Source organism: Lutjanus erythropterus, chromosome 22 (assembly GCF_056507025.1).
Source record: "Lutjanus erythropterus isolate fLutEry1 chromosome 22, fLutEry1.hap2, whole genome shotgun sequence".
Classification (NCBI taxonomy): domain Eukaryota; kingdom Metazoa; phylum Chordata; class Actinopteri; order Lutjaniformes; family Lutjanidae; genus Lutjanus; species Lutjanus erythropterus.
In genome coordinates, this window is record NC_139338.1 from 6,407,992 (window position 1) to 6,431,891 (window position 23,900).

At 39.5% G+C, this 23,900-nt stretch overlaps 1 protein-coding gene and 1 long non-coding RNA gene across 2 annotated transcripts in view; both read left to right on the forward strand.

Moving 5' to 3' along the window:
• The first annotated feature begins 1,995 nt into the window (after positions 1–1,995).
• On the forward strand, positions 1,996–6,116 carry phlda1 (pleckstrin homology-like domain, family A, member 1). Its single transcript, XM_084710882.1, has 2 exons — positions 1,996–2,562; positions 5,155–6,116. Exon 1 carries the CDS (start codon positions 2,062–2,064, stop codon positions 2,521–2,523), a length of 462 nt encoding a protein of 153 aa, XP_084567008.1. The 5' UTR covers positions 1,996–2,061; the 3' UTR covers positions 2,524–2,562; positions 5,155–6,116.
• A 6,804-nt stretch (positions 6,117–12,920) lies between these two features.
• LOC146306553 (uncharacterized) overlaps positions 12,921–23,900 on the forward strand; it is a 103,785-nt gene continuing 92,805 nt past the window's right edge. The window contains exons 1-2 of the long non-coding RNA XR_014769004.1: positions 12,921–13,052; positions 16,149–16,270. This is a non-coding gene — a long non-coding RNA (uncharacterized LOC146306553). The remainder of the gene's footprint in view (positions 13,053–16,148; positions 16,271–23,900) is intronic.

The following is a 23,900-nucleotide window of genomic DNA, read 5'->3' on the forward strand; positions in this document are numbered from 1 at the left end:
CGTGTATGTTCATGAATAAATTGGTTAAACATGTCCAAAATGGTTGACTCATTTTGTTTTTTGATCTTTTTTTCTTTTGCCAATCACACCTGTTGATGCAAATCTAAATTTTTTGGTATTACAAGTGTAAAACCATTTCTTCTTCCATAATATTTGAACCTAATCTGGGACCGGTGGTGTGGACAAATGGTTATGGACAATCACATGCCAGTAGAGGGCGCCATTGCTGTGAGATTGTACAGCACTTGACACTACCTGACCTCCATGAGGAATGTGGTCTAATGAAATTAAAAATGACCACACCAAATACCAAACTAACACTGAGAGCCATTAGTCTTAACAATAGTAACAGTGATACAAATTAAAAATAGAGTGGCTTCAAAACAGTTGCATTGCAGACTGATAGTCAAAGCCCTAGTGTGAGAAGACTTAATTAGTTTACCTGACAAAAGTTCACACACCAAATATATAGTACAACCTAGGCTGTTAATGCAGGAGGTGGCCAGTAAAACACTGGGTAATGTAGTGGGATCTGATACAATAATACCAGTGATGAAAGAACTTTTCTGATCTTTTCCTCAGCTAAAAAAAGACCTGCATTCCAAATTTTACTTGAAAAAAAATTGAAAGTATCTAAATGTGCAATGCCTCAGTTTTATGCAGTTCTTTAAAGGTTTCATAACTGCAAATGAACACTAGCAGCAAATTGTAGCTGGTAAAAATCATTTCAACTCAATTACATAATGTTGGGTTGTTTATCTATAGCAATATGAGCATATTAACATGCTTTAAATGTAAAATACCTGCAAAAAAGTAACTACAGCTGTTAAATGTGGTGCAGTAAAATGTGTTTCCCTCAGTCTAGTGTCTGACAAGATGGATTCTAATGTTCTTGCAAATCCAGCTGCCTCCTGAGGTAACTTTTAAACAACGTTTTATCACAAAACTGCAGCAGATTATTGTACTTGAAGAGAAATTTGTAGGTATGAGAAATGGCACGTTAATGCTATTTTGATGTGTATGCATGTGTGCACACGTGCATGCACATGTTCTTCATGTCACCCCTGCATAAGTTAGTGTCCCACTTGGGCCACCTCAGTCAAAATAGTTTAGAAACACCCGTTACCAATAATCTTTATTGTCAAAAATTAAATCTGGGCACTAGAGCTGCAGCGATTAATCAGCTTTGATTTTTTTTATAATCAGTTTACTGAGCAAAAAAAGTCAGAATTGTCTTATTCCAGCCTCTTAAATATAAATATTTTCTTTGGTTTTTTTGGGGTTGTGGGAAAAATAAGACAGTTCACATCACCTTGGACTTTGGGAAACACTGACTGACATTTTCTGACATTTTCTGGACCAAACAACTGATTGTTTAATTGACTGATCAACAATGAAAACAACTTTGCAGCCCTACAGGGCACTGAAACAGTAACATTTCACCAGTATTTTTTAATTATTATATATAAATAAAATAATACAGAGCAAAGAAGATGTATATATTAAACCCGACTAGAGAAAAATGATCAAATATAGCTAAAATGCTGCACATACAGCTAACAAATACAACTTGACTATGTTCTGAAAAAAAGTTTTCATAAGTGCATATCAGCCAGCATATGTGCTGATACCGATATAGACTGATAGAGCCCAGAACTGGGTTAATAATAATATCACAACATTACAAATGTGTTTTTAAAATATGACATTTTAAAATAAAATGACTGTCAAAATAATGATAATAATAAAAATCCTTATTATCAGTCGGCTGTTATTGTCTTCAGTGTCTCAGGAGGCTGGTTGTCACTGAGGGGGGCGGTGCACCGCTCCAGCAGACCCCTCCCGCCCCCAAAACCCCCCTCACACACTGTGACCAGCAGCCAGACAGTCAGACAGGCAGGCAGCCTTCTTACTACAACCAAGCACCAGCACCGCAGTCACAGCAGCAGCTCATGCCTTCACCTGCTCCGGGGTAGACAGCCTGTCCATCTGTCCGTCAGTCCGTCCGTCCAGTGAATCCGTCAGGAAGGCGGAAGGAAGCCTGAAGCTGCCCGGGTGAAGATGCTGGAAAACGGCAGGAAGGTGTTCAAGGAGGGTCTGCTGGAGAAGAGGAGCGACGGGCTGCTGCAGCTCTGGAAGAAGAAGCACTGCGTCCTGACCGAGGACGGCGTGCTGCTGCTGCCGCCCAAGCAGCACGACCCGCCGCATCACCACCAGCCGCAGCACGGCGGCGGGGACGCGGGCAAAGTCAAGGAGCTGCACTTCGCCAACATGAAGACGGTGGACTGCGTGGAGCGGAAGGGCAAGTACGTGTACTTCACGGTGGTCATGACGGAGGGGAAGGAGATCGACTTCAGGTGCCCGCAGGACGAGGGCTGGAACGCGGAGATCACCTTGCAGATGGTCCAGTATAAGAACCGGCAGGCGATCCTGGCCGTCAAGTCCACCCGGCAGAAGCAGCAGCTGCTCGTCGTGCAGATGCCCGGCCAGAAGACGCTCCGCACCTCGCCAAACGTTGCGTGACCTGCGGCGAGTCCCGCGGACACTGGTGCGCCATTAGCGGTAAGACAGCTCAAGAGAAAGCGAGATTGAGAGGGGGGGGGAGGGGGTCTCCAGGTCCGGGGACCACCTGGGGATCCCCCTTCCAAATGAAGGAGCCATTTTTGGTTTTGTTTGATTTCTTGGATATGTGTGCCATGAGTGAGGACGTCTGATCTATCATAGGTTGCAGTCCTCTCACAGATCAAACCCTGAGCCAGTATTCTTCCAGGAGGGGACAAAATGTGGATTTATTTTGGCGTAAAAGAAAAGTTTGGGAGCCCCTGCTGTAGGCCTGCCTATATGTCCCCCTCACGGTGGATATCCATTCCCAGGCAGGTTTGACATTTCATACAAGGAGGGCTTCTCCTTGTCCAAAACATGCCGTTTTACGCGCAGAGATAAACGGATTAAGATCACGCACGTCGCCTACTCATTTACATAAATACTACGTATATTTGTTTACGTAATCCATTTAAAATCATACTTACATTACCGAATCAATGTTGGAACATAGTTATAATAAAGATGGACATTTTAAAAATTGTTACATTGTTCCCTAGACATTCTAAATTAAGCGTAAAGGCGCACAGATTGTGCGCAAAAATCAAATCAAATTTTTTCAATTTACGCACATACATTCACTTCCAAATTTACTCTGACATTCTAACCTGCACTGTAGGACAGTCTCAGCAGTATGTGCCTCATCAGAGCCCAGTATACTGTCTGACAGACCACCCAAGTAGATCCTCCAGATCAAACAGATCAGAGGAATAAGATGCTTTGTGTCTGTTTGCTCATCAGTCATGCTTTGACTTGTTGTCGCACACAACAATGAAACACGTGTTATTATTCGGTCACAGTGATAAACTATAAGCTCCAGTCAGGGGTCCTGCAGAGGCTTTGATTTGAAGGGAGACATGGTAACAAAAATGATTTTTACAGTTTTTTAATGAAGCACAATTTTCCAGAGCGGATTCTTTTGGACAACTTTGGCTGAAAACCCCTTTACTCTTGATCAAAACACAGTTTAGTAAATTAATTTAAATGTATTTCAACCTGATCCATTAGTCATGATAGATATTTCATTATTCATTAAAGGGACAGTTCGCCCCAAAATCATAATACATATGCACTGTTTACATCTTGCATGGTCACATATATGAGCCTCTCATCCATGAGTAGATGCACGTTTCTTTCTGTGTAGTGATCCTGCTTGTGGGTGTTGTTCAGTAGTAGTTCAGCAGAAAGAAAATACCCCCCCCCCCCCCCCCACCCGTCTTTCTTTCTTTCTTTCTTTCTTTTTTTTTTTTGCAAAACTCATCTGCAATTCACACCAAAACAGTCTAGATGGATAAACAGCACTATAAACTAGGGCAAAAATATGTATTTTTGATTTCTAGGTGAACTGTCTCAGTAATATTTGTCCTCAAGATCAGAGCTTCAGTTTACTACAGTCTTAGTCAACAAGCAGGGCTGTTTTTAGTAATGTTGGGAGAGTTGATATTAAACTTTTATTTATTATCAATAATACATGATGTCTACTTTCAGCATTTTTAGATTTAGTATATTTTAATTGGAGTATTTTTAAAAGCAGAAAAGTGGGATTATGCTCATGACATTAGTATCATGGCTACAGCCCTGCTGAGCAGTAATCCTATACTTATTTCATACATGTAAAAATTAAACAGAGATGTCTGATACAATTTTTCCTTTCTGATACTGATTCCAATATCTGAGCATTGCGTATCGACTGATACTGAGTACCAATCCGATACCAGTGCATTTAAAAAATACTAATCCACTGTTAATGTGATGTGATGTGCAATATGGCCTGACTCAGGTTAAAAAAAATTGCCACACAGGACGCTGATGGGACGTCCCAGCAGCTAATAGTATGTGATATGGAATCAAAGCATAGACTTGCATACTCTCTGATACCCAATCCAGCATTTCAGGCTGAATCAGAGGTTTTTCTGATACCAGTAACAGAAAAACCTTCAATTTAAGTGGGAGTGTAAAGTTTTTCCATTCTGTCATTACCCAGTCCAGCATTTTGAACTGTATTTTAGGCCATATCGAAGGGATTTCCAATACTGGAATTGGAACTACCTTAAAAATAAATATATGCTCAGATACTACCTGTAGATTAAGTGAGGTGAGGATGACTTAAAAATAACTTTTTCCCCTCACTAAATCTTAAAGTTGTCTGATACTGGTAGCGGAACAGCCTTAAAAATAGATTTGTCGTCAGTTACAACTTTAAGATTAAGTGAGGGGAAAGTTTCTTCCACATGTTGATACCCAGTCCAGAATTTTAAGCTGTATTTTAGGCTGTGTCTGAGGCATTTCCGACACTGGTATCAGTATATTAGAACAAACCCAAAAATAAAAAATACCCTCTGTCACAACTTTCAGATAAAGTGAGGGTGAAAAAGTTTTTCCATTATGTCTATTTCAGGTAATGTCAATGGTTTGATCCAGACTGCAACGAAACGAGCAGCCTGAGGTCCCGTTATATTGAGTCCATGTTTCAAGTGACTTTAGATTTGCTTTGCCTCCCCCCTGTGTCAGGCACCATCAGTCTGCCGCCCGTCTAATTGATTGCATCCGCAGGTTAATTGGACACTCAGCTGGAGGATGAATATCGAGCCGGGCTGCATCTCCCCCTGCCGCTTCACCGCCGAGCTCCATTCTCCAGGAGAACCCCTCTTCCATGTAGTGGTTTCCACAGACCAGCACCCGCCCGTCCCCTTTTCAATACAGAGACTACTTTCACAAAAGACTGATGGACAAAAAGCATGTGAGGAAAACAACTGTATTCTACCGTGCGATGGGTTCATCCCTTATTTATTATACGTGTATATATATTTTCTATAAAATGTTATGTTGTTGATGAATGTTCAGTGTGGTTGTTGCTAGAGTGGAACAAGCTCGGAGATTCATAGCCTACATGTTACACACAAAGTCCGTTGGGAATAAGCTTACATGTAGTTATCTTAGGATGGTTCATTACTGGTAAAAATGTGTCCATGTTTTCATTTTTCAACTGAACCAAAGAATCATTTCATTACATTTCTCTCTCTTGTGCAGTGTTACAGCTCTGAGTATACTATACCAAAATACTATAGATATATGATGAGATACCTGCATGACTAATTTGTTTGATGGCTTGATTTATTAACTACAGTACATCTTAGTATTTTCATTGTGTACATCAATAATTTTCCATCAGTTTATTTGACTGCCTTCATCGATGCAAAAGATATCCCTTGCTTTTATTGTGAGTCTTAAATCTGAGTAAGATCCTAGCTTATTACCCTCAGTTTGTTTCCAGTGGTTACACAGGAGAGCTTTGTAATATTATAAGTAACATGAACAGTGGAGTTTTTGTTGTATTGACAATTTCCAGGAGCCGAGCAGTTCTACAGACAATTTAAGTGGTTGCATTCAAGTGGGCTCAGTGGGTGGGCAAGAATTACCAACGTTTTCTGGGTTTCTGGAAGGTGCGGTCTGAAACTAAAAGCTGGACAAGCAAATGCCACATTAAATGGATAACCAATGAGAGAGATGAAAAGTACCATGACATTTTAAAATTCTGTGGAACAGTCAGAGATACTTCCTCTCTGTTTAAACTTCTCAGTCAAAGCAGGAGAAGTTTTTATAGCTTGTTAGCTGTGTTGCACAATCTACTTTAATATAAAAGTACGAAAGATTTGTCAGCAGTTAGGAAACAGAAGTAAATGGTACAAAGAAGCCTCTTGGCTAAACTGTGTGAACATATTGCCCCATAAGCAACTGCGCTAACTAGCTTGCATAGTTAGTCAGCAAGCTAGCTAGTGAGATCTGCGCTGCGTCCAAAATCACATACTGTGCATTACTATCATTCAACATACTTTTGTGTGAATTAACACCAGTATGTATCTTTTGGGGCGCACTGCTCAGTGCGCATTGCGCCACTTCCCGAACTCATTTAAAAATATTTAACACTTGGCAAAGTGAAACCTTTTATTTAAATTAAAACTGAAATATTTTTTACGTCACACCGCAGCTGCCTTGGTCGCTGTCCATCTTTGTCTGTTAAGTTGGCGTTGTTGTCATCACTACTGCATTGCATTGTGGGATATTTATGCCGGCATATGTCCAGTGCTTGCATACTGTAATGTTTTCATAAAAAATAGTATCCACCTTGCATACTCTGCTTTGTTTTGAAAGTTTTAGACATTTCAGATATAGCTTTATAAATCTCACGTACTGTTTTAGCGTACTAAATAGCATGTTAGTATTGGAATGGAATTTTGGACGCGGCCCTATTATATATGTGAAGTATTAGCCTGTTCCTGACCGGCTAACGGGTTAGGTCGCCAGCTACAGGAGTTTGCTAATCAGTTGTGTGAGTAGTCAACAAGCTTCTAAGAACCACATATTCCAGGAAGACGACTCAAAATCTAATATGGCTGCTCCACGCATCTACAGTAGTAAAGCTCTTCATTAGCTCTTGTTTCTCATTAAATCAGTTGTACACACAGTACTGTCTGTGGACACAAAATACTTTGGAATGTGCCCCCCCCAACTTGTTGTACTGTAACGCGGTGGATGCAGCTCTGATTTCTGACCTCCGAGGTAAATGGAATGCACCATTACCCTTTTTTTGTATTTTGATTTGTGTTACTCCATGACAATTTAAGTTAAACCCATTATATGTCATATTAAGGCATTAAAATGTCTAAAAATGCTAGACATGTTACATATTTTGTTTCAACAATGGTCAAACGAGAGGAATCCGTAATTTATTCAAGATAACAGTGTTTCCTATTAGCCGCTAGTAGATGTAACTTCAAGGAAAACACAGGAATATGTTGAATACATCAGAGAATGTGACTCTTTTGCTCCACCCACTGACATTTAACGCAACCAATCTGATTCTTCCTGTCTCTGTAACAGCTCTGCCCCTGAAAACTGTTCTCTAATCTGCGAGGCATGAAATGCTTCTCATGAGAAAGAGAACAGACTAAACAGCGTGGTTGTTGTGAAACCTCCTGACGGTGGTGATACACAGGGTAACGTTCAGTGGAACATGACAGGTAACAGGCTCAAAAATTCGTCATGATGGGGGGGATGTCTTGCTGTCAGGAAACATTTTATTTAACTCTGGCTCATGTTGTTTCCTGTTTGCTGGAAGTGTTTCTGACTGCTTTCCCCTCTTTGCCAGTGTATCACCGCCAAACCAACACATGCCTCCGTGTTGTTGTCATCTCCCACACAGAGTAATAGCTGTGCCCTTTATCTAAAGCGACTGGTGTGATGCTTCTCTGACATGCCTTCCTGTTGCCATCATTACACACACAGTTATAGCTGTGCCCTTTGTAGCCACTGTTCAATTTCTTATTTCAACGTGAGATCTATTTTCATACCTCGAAAAGATACATTCCATTAAAAAAAACAAAAACAGCCCGGTGTCTCGTGTGTTTCTTTCCTTCTGCATGGCAGCAGATGAACGCCGGAGCCCCGTGGTTCAGCGGGGTCACGTTAAACGACCTGATTAACTAGCTGCTGCTCTGCTGGGCTCCAGCCTTTCATGCTTTACAAACACTGAACCTTTCACCCCCCTCGTTTCCTGGTCTAAAAGTAGAAACCTGTGTGGAGAATTGGGTTTCACTGCCAGTTGTTGCCGCTCAGATAAACTGCCAGCGCGTAATGTCAAATGCACGCGTGGCTCCGTCGACTCTCCTGTCTAAAGCTGAGCTAATTCAATTAAACGCCATGAGCATGACGGCATCCTTTCTGACACATGAAGGGTTCGCTGCTGCTGGCGAGAACACTGCTGCGTCAGGAAGCAGCTTGGCTCTGAGTATTGAAGTCTGGACCTTGCAGTCACCTGCTGCTACCTCAGTCCTTGAATACTGCTTTTCTTCTTGTCTGTGCACCAGAAAAAATTCAATGTAGTCACAAAGGTGTAGGGAACCATGATGGCACTTTTCTAATCTAGAGTGACAGCTAAGAATCGCCTGAAGACGTTGATCACCACCATTACAAGCAAGAATATGATAATGTACAGGGGTCTGCAGCCTGCGGCTCTGGAGCTACATGCAGCTCTATTGCCCGTCTCCAGTGGCTCCCTGGGAATTTGACAAAAAATAATATGGAAATAAATAACTTTTTTTTTTTTTTTTTACGGTTAAATTATCATTTATCATGGTTGTAAATTATTCTTACGTTCTCCAATTGTAAAAATGTTTAAATTACAGAAATGTTTGGGTGCTTGTTGGACTTAAAATACATTTTTTGAGGTGCTCTTTGGATCAAGGCACTTCTGTACCCAAGAATCATAAAAATAGTCATGTTAGACCTTAAAGTCTTAAGTCTTTAGATCTAATATGACCATGGCATGAAAATAAAGGAAATTTAATTGTTCTAAAAGAGACTGCCTCTGAGTTTTTTGTGATTTTTTTTTTTTTTTTTGAGTTTCCACTAAATTTTGCTGGTGGCAAGTCTTGAGCCTCTACAGACTAGCTACAGGTGCCAAATCCAAAAAAAGAAGAGAAATCTCCAAGGAAAATATAAAAATAATTGTGGCTCCAGACAGATTTTTCTTTCTTTTTCTGGACAGAAATGGGTATTTTGATACTAAAGGTGCAGACCCTTGATAATGGTAAATGTTAAAACAGCACACAAATAAAAGTCAAAGATTCAATTCATCATTCACCGACTCCTCAGTGAACTCAGATTCTTCAAGTCCAGCAGTCGTTTTGTTTTGTATTCTTGTCAGTGTGCAGTATAAAACCATTCCACTACATTAAGCCGTCCTGTCCGCTTGGTGAAGACGTCTGCGACGGGTGCAGGCAGCTGTGGACCAGGACCCAGAGTGAGTCTGAAGGCCTGAATATACTCCCAAACACACTCATACATGGACAGCTGCAGACACCATGGACACACAGCAGTGCCCGGTCAACCTCCGAGGTAACATTATCCTCTGCCTTCTGCTTAAAAGTGGTAAATTTACAGCTCACAGTGACTTAACACAATACAGTGTCGGTAAAAACAGTCGAACATTTACAATCTGTCATTAGAGTAGCTTGCACGCATATATAATAATCTAGGCTTTTATTTGGCTTGTTTAGTATATTATGTGAATGTTGCTGTTAGTCTGAATGTCCCACCAAACCCTGTTCAAAAATCTGACAATTTAAGGAAGCAGAAAGGGTAGTTGAATAATTGTACTGAATGACCAAATCTGAACGGACAAAAAAAGAGTCTGAGTCTGGTACTGCCCCGATAATTATAAAATAAAATAAAACAAACAAACAAACAAACAAACAAACACATAAGTAAAAAAAAAAAAAATCGATTGAACATCAGCTGCCATGAACGACTGGTCATATCACACCAAGTGAAGCTGCAGCAGCAAAACTTAACAAAAATTAACAAGAGTATGTTTTATTACTCATTAAGCCAGCTTTTATTTTTTAAGAGGAAGTGTTTTATTTCTTCTTTATTTTTATGTAGCTTTTTGGCCAAATGAGCAACATTATAATTAGTAATATATGCAATATACTGACAACTTTCTCATATACTGAAATCACAACACAACACTTTATTTTAAATGCACTATAATTTACATTTTAGCAGCTTTTCTACTTAAATAAAGCTAAAGTACGCTACAAAATATAACATTTGTCTATGGGTGAGTGCACAATTTAATGAATAGAATAAATTGTTTAACTGAGTAAAAAAAAGTATCTATTTTCTGTCTCAGTTTTCAATCAATTAAAAGACTACTTTCTGGGAAACCAAGAAGTTACAACTACATATTACACTAGTGAAATAAATATTTTCAAATCTCAACCTTCTCTTCAACATAATAAAATAATGGTTATTTTCCGTTGGGTGGTACTGTGTTCAGATTAACCTACAAAACAAGAGAGAAGCATGAGAGAGGACATGATAGTGTTACTTGTTGACATCCATAACTCCAACATGCCGGTGTGTTTCTTTGAACTCCCCAGCAGCAGCAGCAGCAGCAGCTGTTCTTCAAACATTACATAAGAAGCCTCTGTTGCTCCATCTCGGCATGTAGGTTGACCGCCAACTTATTCCTCACATCCTCGCCATCAGCATCTCCCTTTGATCAGGAGGAACATGTAGAAACTTGTGATAGCAGGTGCATAAGACTCTAAGTGACTTCCAAAGAGCTGTTCATCCAGATTTATGGGGTCTCTCCTGAATGAGCACCACCTTTGTTTCACTACAGATCTGGATCTTAATTTGACCTGATACCATTTGACAAGGTAGTTAGGAACAAGTTTTGGTTGGTGAGTTCTTTGTTAAAGAATAAAGCTGGCAATATTATCTCTATATATGTTCTTAAAGTCAATGAAGTCATGTCTGAGCCTAGACTCCCTTAAGAAATTGTGCAATTTTGAGAGTTCTTGTGCGAGGAGTAAATTTATAAACTTTGTGAAATGCTGTCTAAGACAAATGCTTCATTATTTAGGCGCTCTTATAAATTCAGCAAATGTTATACATTAAGTTATTTCTTTCCTTGTCTAAAAAGCATTGTGTCCACCTGTCCCAGTACGATGGCTTCTAGGGTGTTTGGTCTTTGCAAACTAAAGTGGGGTGAGATCTGATCACAAGTGGTCACTCGAGACGCATGTGGAGACATTTTGTCAGGTGTGAACATACGTACGTAGAGCTGACACCTTGTGATCGGATCACCCAAGACGCATGTTTCTGACTTCCCTATCCACTCAGCCATGAGCGCACTGCTTCTTACTGAAGTCGGAAACACCTCAAAAAATCTACAGCTCCATTTTTAAAAACAGTTCAGTCATTTGCTAAAAAAAATGGCCATTGCAGATTTTAAAAAATATTGCTTAAAAAGCATGATTTTTTTTTTTATTTCAGCTGCAGATTAATACACATTTTGGTGCTTGTAGTGAATATTTACAACAGCAGGTCGTATGTATATATGGGATTGAGTTTAAATAAACAACAGGGTCAAGGTCAAATTGAAAACAGTTATTTTACCTCTTAGGGCGGAGATATACTTGCTTTAAACTACGCGTTCGCATACGCACCCCTACACATCCCTACGCTTCATGGCTGCCTCGCGTATCCTGCGTCCATTTGGAGCGATGGTTGTGCGCGTCCTCAGAAATTAACGCAACGCATACGCGAACGCAAATGCATGGTTAAACAGCAAGTATATCTCCGGCCTTAGAACACAGGAGCTGCTGTTCTACTGCTGCTTTAAATCTGATTTAGGCAGTGGTAAACCAGAAACTCCTGTGTTCTGCAAGGTAAAATCATTGTTTTTGCTAAGGGAGTCTAAGAGCAAGACATTTGGTTCATATACAGGCATGCAAACTTGTCACAATCGAGTGAAATTTTCTGTTTTGAAAGCAAAATAGATCACCTGTTAGGCTACAAAGGTATACCAGGGTATTAAGAAATCCTGATGGTGTGATATTCAACACCGTCATAAATACAGATTCTCTTCTCTCTATTAAACTGATGGGGAGATGATGTATTGTATTGTGCAACTTACGCCACCAGGGGTCAGTCTCTGTGCGGCAGCGCAGCTGAGCAGACAAACAACTTTCAGAAGAAGAAGAAGAAGAACTACGTCGTCTTGGTGATAAATTTACAGGACTAACTAATTAAAAAGAAGAAAAATGGCCGTGGCCTTGGTTTGGATTATGTTGGAGTCAGTCCAGATAATAAAGGTAAGCTAACAAATACTGCAGACTACTGACAGGTCAGAGAAACGTTTCCTCATGAGTGTGTAGTTTTTAACGAGCATTACAGAAGGCAAGGGGCAGACTAATTACTGGCGACAGAGTTACGGTGAATGCGCGCAGAGGTGAGCAGGAAGTTTCTGGCAGTCATTCTGGCAAAACATGTATCAAAGACAGCGCTGTAAATTTACATTTTAGTAAATAAAATCTGTAGTTTCTCAAGACCGAAGTGGAGTTCCTGTGTGTGCCTGCGTCTTTTTTCCAGGTGTAGGAATGGCGCTGCTAAGACAATCAGCTCCGCCTACATTGTCGGAGTATTAATTAACCTACAGTACAGCTGAGCCTTTTACTCAAATACCGTCATAATGTCCTATAGCAAGGTAAAATGTCAGGAGGGTATGAAAGTATAAAAAATGGATACTGCCCAAGTCTGTCACCTAACTATGTGGCAGATAGCCGGAGGTAACAGATTAAACAACAACTAGTTAGCTAACATCAGTGGTGCTTAACCCTGGTCCTCAGGGACCCCTGCTCCAACACACCTGATTCAAATGATCAGCTCATCATCAAGCCTCTGCAGAAGCCTGACAACAACCTGATCATTTGAATCAGGTGTGTTGGAGCAGGGAAACATCTAAAACATGCAGGACAGGGGTCCTTGAGGACCAGGGTTGGGCACCACTAGCTAACATGGTCGACTACCTGGATGTAATATTGCAAGTTCCGATCTGTCTTCTTGCAGCAGATGATAAATTCAGGTTATGTGTGCAACATGTAAGTTACCTTTATGCATGAATGGCTGGCTTGTATCAAAAGTAGAAGAAAATGGGACAGTTTTTACATGAACTATCTGACATTCAACATATTGGATATAATAGCAAACGATAGACTAGCAGTCTATTTCACTATCATGCAATCATTAAGTAATGTTAGTGTTTAAGGTTTGGTTATTTGAGTGTTGGGTTGTATTGGTCAACATGACATTTGGGGAAATGATGCTGATCCAATTAAATACAACTCTTGCTGTGAATTTATCCTAATGCATTCTTATGAATCATACTGCAGGGGAGAACAGGCTGAGGTCAACACTTTTTAGATTTTAAACAGCCATAGCTAGAAAAATATTAATTTTGATGCAAATGATCTGATATATGCTTTGCTGTCATCCCTAAAACTCTGTTTTCACCTGCTTTTGGAGAGGTAGCTCATGCATGTGTTACAGAATGCAAACATTTATCATGAAAGTCATCCGAAATAAGCATTGAGTAGCTTATTTAAAAAAAAAAATGTTTTATCTGCTCTCAAATCCCTTTCACCTTTTTCATCCCTGACCAGTTTGCATGCCAGTATATAACAGTAGTTTGATGTTGGAAAATGTTGTCTGACAAGGTAAAGCAGTGAAAATATTCTGAATATAGCATACTTTTAAACTGATATTGATTTTTTTTTTTTAGGTGGCTAAAATTACTGTTTCTGCTGACCCTGTCCACAAGAGTTCATCACTTAGCTTCCTACACCAGTACTGCTGCAGCTTCCCCAAAGTGCTAACCGCTATCTCCTGTAGTTGTAACACTGAATAACCTCATACATTTGAATCCCTTTAAATAAGTCCGAAACTATAGCCGCTTCAAGCTGATCTTTAGGACTGATGGAAGAATGCGCCATATTGACTGGCTTCATAGTGTCCTGGCTTACATCATTTGGTTGCAGTGACCAGATCATTATTGTTGACAGACTTGTGTCCTTCTCCAAGCTTCTCCAAGTCCATATATCCCTCTCTTCTCTACTCACAAACACATAGCAGGTTATTATTCCCCTCCCTGTGTCATCTTGTCATTGACATAACACACAAGGCCTCTGTCAGTCAATGTTTGATTTTCTTGATATTCAGAATTCCAAGTCATAAAAATTAATTTGTCAAACATTACCCCAAGACCAGGACTCAAACCTGTTAGGACAGACCATATACTGACATGTTGTGTCTCTTTGTCTGTGTGGTGAGAAACAAAAAGCCATAAACAGACCATTTGTGTGTATGCCACCACGCTGCCTGTCAAACAATGCGTGAAAGTTGTCATGCCTTGTTGATTTTATTGTACTGCATTCATGTGTTTATAAATCCCAGGATATTCCCAGTAATCAATAACCTTCCCAGGATGCATTGTATCTGATTAGGCTGAATGACGTTATGAGCGCTGCAGTACAAGTGTGCCTCAGAGTGGTATTGATCCATAAACTGAATATTACTTGAAGGAGTGAAGAGGCTTTTATATCACACACTTGTTGATAAGATAATTTGATGTACAATTAAGAGTGATTTCTTTTGTCTCTCCAGTAGCCTGCTGAGGCTTCTTTACAAATGCCTCTTAGGCTAACATTAAAGGGGATCTATTGGGGTAGACTAGGGATGGTTGCAACGTGCGACGGTTGCAACAAGCCTTATTCTTTCAATCAGAAACATTTTTTGATGAGATGCATTTTTGGCCTGAACTTTCAATTAATCCAGACTTATTTGGTTTGAATCCTTATTTTCTTTTGTTGAATTTGAGGGGACACGTTTAGCATGAGTCTAGGTCAATCTGACTAGCTAGCACATCGTGTTTGGTAGGCTAGAAGACGTTGTTGCAACTGTCCCGAGGCTAAGCAGCCAATTGTTCAACATGTTGAGCAAGACATTGCAGTGTACATAAGAGGGAGTTCATCCAAATACAAATGTTTCATAAAAGTTTGTTGTATTGCAAAGTGTACCATTCTTCCTGTCTCACACTATACAGAGAGATTGAATAGCAGCTGTAGCATTTATACTTTACCTCAAGATACGCCTGTTCTACTGATAAACATAAAAACAACTCATCAAATGTTATTTGATAAATATTACTAAATAAATAAATATCACTAATATCATTGTTAAACAATGCATGTTTTCAGAATATAACACTGAGACAAAAATGAAAAAATGAAAAATTAGTGAAATTAAATGCATTTTTAATATGTTGCAACTGTCCTCAGGGTTGGGGTCAGTTGTAACATCTGACGTGTTCCTTTCAAATAAATATTTTCAATGATATGTCATATGTGATCATTGTTAAATGATATGTGTAATTATCAGATAGATGTAAGCTGAATATATAAAGATTTGATTGGTGTAATCCAAATAGTCTCTGACTAACAGAGAAATGCAAAAAGTGTTGCAGCTGTCCCCAGTCTTCCCCTCTGTTTTCCTGTATTTTCTGTCATAAATTGAACAGTGTCAGATGTTCATATTCATCGTTCCCAAACTTTGAAATAACAGATAAACATATTTTAAAATAAGGTGTTAGATAACTAGGTCTGCAGTATGTTTTTTTATTATTGTTACTAACATTTTGTTATTGGTCATTTGCTCCAGACACAGAATGTCCTCTAAGTACAGAGAGACAGGGGCTAAAATGGCTTATTTTAGACAGTGGATTAACTGAGGGGCTGTATGAAGGACCAGTATAGGAAAAAAAAGGATTTTTTTTGAACTGTGAATCATGTAAAGCTACTCAGTCTCAGAATAAAAAATACAGAGCTAAAAATGAGTATAATAGGTTCCCTTTAAGATGGTGTTAAGCTCTCTAGTAGTACTGTTTGCTAAAGTCTTAGCATCAGACAGTGTACATGCAGAGTGTCTGTGAGTTTATATTAATTCCTAGTGTGCTACAATCCACTTTCCAATTGAATTTGAAGCATCTAAAACTGGGTGAGAGCAGTGGTGGAGTGGAGACTCTGAGTTGTACCAGAAACATCCTCAAAAGGGTCAATTGATGTGTTGTTATGGAAGGTTTGACAATTTGGAACTTTGCACCATTTTTATTGTGTAAAATAACAATGTTGGACTGTCCACAGCACAGTGAGAGAGGAGACAACAAAAAGCCAGAAGAGACCTACCAGCTAGACAGCGAAGATCACCACCAGCTTTGCAAGAAGACATCCTGTGGGTGATACAGAGTCCAGCCCTGTGCCTGCAGGTGAGTCAGACCTATTTTCTTTTATGTTTTGCGACATAACAACAATCTGTGCAAGTGTAACTGTGACAAGGTAGGTAATGGGAATGTCACTTTAGATGCTAGCTACTGTTTCATATAGTATTTTATGCTCTTCTGAGGCGGCATTATGAGAAGATTCAGGACTTAACACCACTTAGTCGGTTCACTAAAAACTGCTGCCTGCTGCTGCTGAAGGCGACGCTGATGAGAGCAGTGAGAGCGAAATAAAACAGTAAAAGTGTAGTCTGTTCAACTACAACAATGAATTAAAAGGTGCTAAAATGCTTTAGCCTGAGCAGAGTTGGCTGATAATTCAGTGTGTTTGTCACTGTGAGTGACACTTCTCATATTACACACAGCAAACTGACTCCTCATTAATTATCATCATTAAAAAGCAGCTTAAACACAGCTTAAAGCAGGTTTTGTGATACTTAGCTTTCCATCGCTCCACTTGATAATGCAGAAGTGTTTGGATGGTTATTTGGTTATTTTTACCTGGACACTGCATCGTTTTGAAAAATGCTAAAAAGTTGGTAAGTAGCAGAGGAGAGGTGTAGGTGCTCACTGTTGTGAGCTTGGCCTCATGGCCAGGTTTGGGACGGTTACTTTAAAACTGTACTCCAATACAGATATTAATTACCTGTTAAAAACGTAGTCAGTAACGTAATCCAGGTATCACGATGTTAAAGTAATGTAACTTAATTACTTTCTTTTACCTTTGGATTACCTCAGTATATAATCTGGTGAAATTGTTTAGATTAATATACTGTTTTTAGGGCTGCAACTAACAATTATTTTCATCACCATTCAAGCTGTTGATTATATTTTCAATTAATTAATCAGTTGTTGGTCCATGTAATGCCAGAAAATTATGAAAAATATTTATCAAAGCCCAAGATGATGTCCACAGATGTCTTGTTTTGTCCACAATTCACAAAGATATTCAGTTTACTGTCAGAGAGGAGTAAAGAAACCAGAAAATATCCTCATTTAAGAAGCTGAAATCAGAGAATTTAGATTTTTTTTTTAATTAACTTATACAAAAAGCTAAAAATGTGCAGTGTACTCAGAAGACACATTTGTCTTTGCAATGATGAACTTTTAATTGTTTGAAAGGTGATAAAAACACTAGCGTTGATGTATTTCATCACAACACAATGGTATAATTTATTTTACGGCTCAAAAAACGCTTACTGTGTGCAGTACCTCTTTAAAGGCTGTGCATGATGCACTACACATGTTGCTAATGTGTTAGCATGATGCATGTGGTGTGGTGTGAGCCTCATTCATTAAATATACACACCAGCATGCAGCATATGATCAACTGAATGTGTGGAAACAAACATGATACATAAAATATACAGACTATAGTAGATTGCACTGAAGTGTTAGCATGCTTATTGAACATGAAGACTGGAGCACTGCCTGTGTTATTAGAAACCCAACACTTGTCCAGAGTTTCATCTGACAGAGTTATGGGAGAGGCATGCAGCAATAGAGTTATTTGGTTTTTGAAACAGAAGGAAAAAGGAAGAAATATTGGAAGAGAGTGTACCTGACATTTAATGCCACTCTGCATCACAAGGAAGAGCTTAAGACTTTGATTTAACTCGTTAAAAAGATGGATGATTTCAACCTTAAATTTGGTACTCATTTGTATGCAACCCTTTTAAATGAACAAAGAACCTCTTTTAAAAGTCCAGTATGTGAGATGTACAGGGATCTTTTGGCTAAATTCCTAAGTATGTATTTATTAGTGTATAATCATCTGAAAATAAGAATCATTGTACTTTCATTACCTTAGAATGAATTGTTTATATCTACAGAAGGTGCGGGATCCTCTTACATCGAGGCCACCATGCGGCATTTCATGTTTCTACAGTAGTCCAGAATGGGACTTTTCGTGTTTGTTGCGAGTTTCTCAGCCACCGTAGGTTCTCCTATATGGTTGGTAGGGGATGGTGAGGTGAGAAAGATTGCTCGATACCACTTAGTCCTCTACACTGATCTTTTAAAATTTCAATCAGTGTTCAAAAGCACAATCTCCTCCAAAGTAACTGCTATGTGAACAGTTCTGACTTTCAAAAACGTTTGGCCTCATACCACTGCGCATATGTTAGTGAATCAGAATCATTCTAAAGTGACAGGCTTGTACCCACTGCTTGCAATCTGCAATCTTTTCTCTGTATAAGTAGAAGTATCATAGAGACAGGGGCGTTGCGTTGTAACTTTACATTCAGGCTGAATCGGGCGTCATTACTGTGGTGTGTTAATTTGTGTTTAGAGCTTAACTGCTGTGAATTAATCAGGAAATAACATTGTATTTCTCTGATTTGCCTGCTTTCTGTCAGTGCTTAGCACCGCCTTTCCCCATCCAGTCTGTAAAGCAGACACACAGGTGGTCCGAGGACGAGGGCAGAAAAGACAATTTGGTGACTCATAATAATAACTTCTTGAGCTGCAATAACCGAAGTGGTGCATGTTGTGTTGTGTCCCGGGAGAAACACTGTGTCTCAGATGAAAAAGAAATGGTTTGACATTAAAGTTGATGCATTTGAAAAGAAAAACAGACCAGAAGAAAACAAAGGACACAGGTGAAGAACAAGGCCCTGATCTGTCAGCCAAGATAAGACTCACTGCACTTACTGGAAATATTCATAAGTGGGATTAAAAAAGATGAAGGTGAAAGTGATGACATTCAGCAAGGACTTTCACCCAATGACAGTGATGATGATAGTAATAAATAATCTAGCACAATACATTCATAAAATGCAACAAAAGTGCTTAACATAACAAACAAACAAACAAACAAACAAACAATGAAAATACAATCAAATAAATCAAACATAAAAACACTTCCAAGATTTCTATTAAGCTTTTTTTTTAAAGAATGTGGTTTTGATATGCTTTACATTTACTTAAAAGATCCAAGCTGAATCCCAGATTGTGCATGGTTTAAGCACAAATCTGTGTGTACGTACTGTTTGTGAATGAGGCTCAGTGAGTTGATACTATGCTTTTAGCTCTGTTTTGGTCTCCACATAACTCCTCAGGGAAAAATCTGGCTTTTTAGCTGCTAAATGCTAAAATCAATGCTTTTTCCACTGAAAACAGATGTTCGCCATGTCAGGGAGCAATACAGATGAGACGACGAGACTCAACCAAAACATTAAAGCTGCAGGTTTAAAAGCAATGAGCCAACACGTCCTCATAGTTAAACAACAGAATCGGTTGTTTGCCAGTGGCTCCTAAGACAACATACATGTACATGTATACGACCACTGGAAAGAACCAGCAACAGGCATGCTACATGCAACAGACACAACAGTTATTTGTGGGTGTTTTTTTTTTTACATTTTCTTGAACATCTTATTTCAGCAAAGCGATCTGATGGTCAAAGGTCACCTCCGGCACTGCTGATGTATTGCTTTCCATGTGCTTGATTGGTTGCCATGCCAACCTAAGCATAAACCAATGAGTTAATGGTCTGATTTGTGGTGGTTTTATTCTTATATTTGTTCACTCTGTGAAAGAAAACTTTTCAGATGGCACACAAGTGTTGTTAACTGCTGCATAAAAGCCATAATCATCCTCAGGATGTTCATTACTGAGATTATAGGGACTCAGCTGCCACTCTTATCAAGCCACATCGCCGTCATATCCGTAATCACAGATCACCCAGAGATGGGGATGTAGAAGCCCCTCAGATCGCTTCATTATTCAAAGTGGCTGGCGAAGAGATAACAGGTACACAAAGAGAGGCCCATTATTCTGGGACATCTGGCGTCGGCCCGACTTCCCGGGCTCTCAGTCAGGCGGTGAAGCGGCTCATCAGTACGGAGAACGGAGAGCAGATTGTTCACACACTCGCTGTTTTGTTTTCTTCTAACTGCGTAGGCGTGAGATAGATAGGTGTAAGATTGCTTTATGGTGCTTTGCTTAGGCTGTGCGTCAGAGTCAGATCCAACTTGTTTGTGCTGTTGTGTGGATATCTGATAAAATACAGATACGATGCAGTTGTAAAGGATTATGGGCAAGATAAAATGAATAATCCCATACTTCAGATCTTCATTCTCACTATTCAGCATTATTAAACCATTATACTTTATGTAATTAGCCATTAGCAGACTGTGCAGTCAATGTGCTATAGGGATATAAAAATCCAGAAATACTTAGCCATCTGTTCAGTTGTACATAAACTGTGTGTTTTATACTTTCTATGTAAATGACCCAAATGGTGAGAGAAACTGAAAATGATGAGCGAGGCAAGCTGGCTTTTTGAAACAGTGTTTCAGCTTGTTGTTTTGCCCGTTTCTTTCCATGTGTGCGTGCGTGTGTGTGTGTGTGTGTGTGGGGGGGGGGGGGGGGGGGGGTTGCAGATTGGAGTTTCAGTTATGCAAACATGTCTTGGAGGCAAAGCTGCCCCATGCAAGTACAAGGTCATCACTCGCCATCTCTGTGATTCATAGATACAGGGACTTGTTATGGGCTCAGCTCTGTTTTCCCAGATTTAAGCGGACATGTGTTAGACTTGATCTCATTGGTTGTGAGCCCTATGAAAAAGGACAGAAGTAGGAGAAGAGGCTAATTTTAATGACACCTGCTACTTTTAATTGTAATTTTTGCTCCCTGAAGTTCAGGGGCTGGATTTCTTAGACTGATTTACTGAATAACCACTTCTATATTTGGTCTTACGGTTGACCGGGCTCATGCAAGTTTCAGAAAAATAAATTATAATAATTATAATAATTTTAGACCCAAAGGTTAGCAACACTGGCCTCAGGTTATCTGTTTTATTTTTATTTTATTGTTTATTTGTGCAGGGATTGTGCACAATTAAAAGTAATAGCACTAGAGTTAGCTAGCGGCTAATTTGCATCTGTTGTCTCTGGGCAGTTGGACAAGAAAAAAACAACCACAGAACATCAAATACGCTACATAAAAGAGCAAAATACATAAAAGTCCATCAGTGTGGGATAATAAATAGAACTGGATAAATACAAGCAATAATTGGTGGTGACACATTTGTGTTGAGTTGAGTCAAAGCTTGAGGCAGGTTTTACACACTGCAGTGCTTCCTGAATCTATAATGTTTGTGGTTATGGAATTCCACACCCAGTCAGCTCTAGTTAATGTCATTTTAGCCGCCATTCTGTTGAAATGTTTTTTATGTGCACAATCAGTCGAGTTAAAGATTGCTTTTTTCAGGGAATTCCAAACTGGTTTTCAGTTCACTGTTGTAATTTGGTAGTGTTACAAGCTCGCATGTATCCGAGAAAAGCCCGAGACGGCCCCAGATTAGAATGAACTTCACATGCCAGTGAAATTGTAATCATCAGGTAAGTGATCTGCCTGTAGTATGGATGGATAGAATATCCCACCTGGACAAGAGTTGGCATATTGGTTCCTCCGTTACTCATGACCACAGAATATGTGGCTTGATGACTCCATTTAGAGATGGAAACACAGTCAGTCTTCAGAGTACCGTCACTTTGGTTGGTTCAGAAACTACGCAGACAGACCAGTTGAAGAATAAAAATGTAGGTGACCATATCTCAAATGAATTGCCTTAGTTTGGTACCAGGTTATTGCTCTTAATGCCCCTTTCCACCAAATTATCGCTGCTTGTTCTTGAACTGCGTCCATTCAAGATTCCTGGAACCTTGGTTCTATCTAGCAACAGTATCATCAACAGAGGACGCTGCACAATGCATAACATCCTGGAAAATATGACACACCCACTTTTGTTCCCAAGGAAATAATTTCTGGTTATACACAGGAACCAATTTATGGGGTTCTGAGCCCATTTAATTTTGGTGGAAGTTGTCAGAACAGTTCAAAATTAGGTGCATGAACCAGAACGGAGTTGATTCCAAGTCGGCGGAAAAGCCTCTTGAGTTTAATCTTGGATTTGACTTTAGCAGTGTGGGCTCTTGCCTTGCTGCCAGCCCACGACACTACCTCACCCTCTTTTTGAAAAGAAAAAAGCTGTAAATGACTATGTATGACATGAAAAGGGTCACTTGTGGTGAACTCTGAGTGCTTTAGTGCCTGTCAGTTGAATGATTTGGTTTCATGGACTGCCACCTCACTGTTTCGGTTCACTCTCGCCAATTTTCAAGCTGCAGCAGGCAGCTGTTTTCAGCAAAAACAAAGCCCTGATGCCAACTGTACCCAGTCTGCCCAGCCCCAAAAGAAAGATAAAATTAGTTGGTGAACACAGTGGAGGCTTTGCCAGCTGAAGAGCCAGATATTTCCCTCAGGAGTTGATGGAGACCAAAACAGAGGTAAAAGTAGAGTTGATACTGGACTTAAATTCTGGTGGCAAGAATCACATGCCAGAAGTGCAACGTTCTTATGGTATATTCATCACTGTATTTTCCCAGTGAAGTGTTCTTGTAGCTGTTAGATTTTACCAAAAGGCAGAGCTGCATAGCTGGATGTGGCCGTATTTCATTTGAAAAGCATCTTGATGTACATAGTCAATTTGTCCAATGTAAGACAGTAAAGATTTAGGTGTCTTTGTGCAATGTGTGGACTATCTGAAGCCTACCAGTCATGTATGTATTCTCTGTGACAGATGGGGGTAGCTTTAAGGGGTCTAGTCCTGGAGTGATGAAATTCACCTCTTGCTTGTCATGAAAGAACATTTTGTATTTTGTTGCTACCTGTTCTCTGCAGCAAATGTTGACCATACAGATAAAAATGAGCTGAACTTGGACGTCACATCAACCTGTTTTAACTCAAACATGACTGCAGCCAGAACACCAAGCGAGTTGATGATATTGTTTCACACTGATCCTTTTAGTATGTTATTTTGTTAGCTGAGTAGCATGCTAGCATAGCAACATAATGATGTTGTAATAAGAAGAATAATAGTAGTAATAATGAACTTTATTTGTATAGCTCTTTTCATATAAGAAAAGCAGCCCAAAGTCCTTTGCAATAAAAGAAATGATGTACTTCACATGAAAAGACAGAATGAACATAACAAAACCATAACATGTAAAAATAAGATGAGATGAGAATAGAATACATCTTCATATGGATAAAACACACTTGATAATACTAGTAAAAGTAAGATAAAAATAAGGATACAAATAGAATGCATAATACAAGATGGACAGTAAATCATTGAGATGATGAGAATAAAAAATAAAGCTATAAACTGGCCTTTTACAATAACCATTCTGGCCTTTACTTGTTTTATATTTGGTGTTGTAATTAGCAAGCCTGTTGACCTTCCATTATCATAATGTAATATGATTCATCATCATATGAATGAAAGAAGTCATTGACATTTATTGTTTTTATTTTGGACAAAATCTCTTTTCAGCCATCCGACCCTGCCAGTTGGTTAACATGCCCTCCAGAAAAGGTTATATTTGTGCCTGGGCCCTGGGCAGTGTGTGTGTGTGTGTGTGTGTGTGTGTGTGTGTGTGTGTGTGTGTGTGTGCGTGTGTGCGTGTATGTGTGTGTGTGTATAACTCAAACTACAGTATTCTCTGTGTGTGTTTGTGTGTGTGTGAGAGAGAGAGATAGAGCTTGTATAGAGAGTGGACTGTTTGTGGACTGTAGATTTGGCTCTCCTGAATCTCCCTGCCCTTTGACC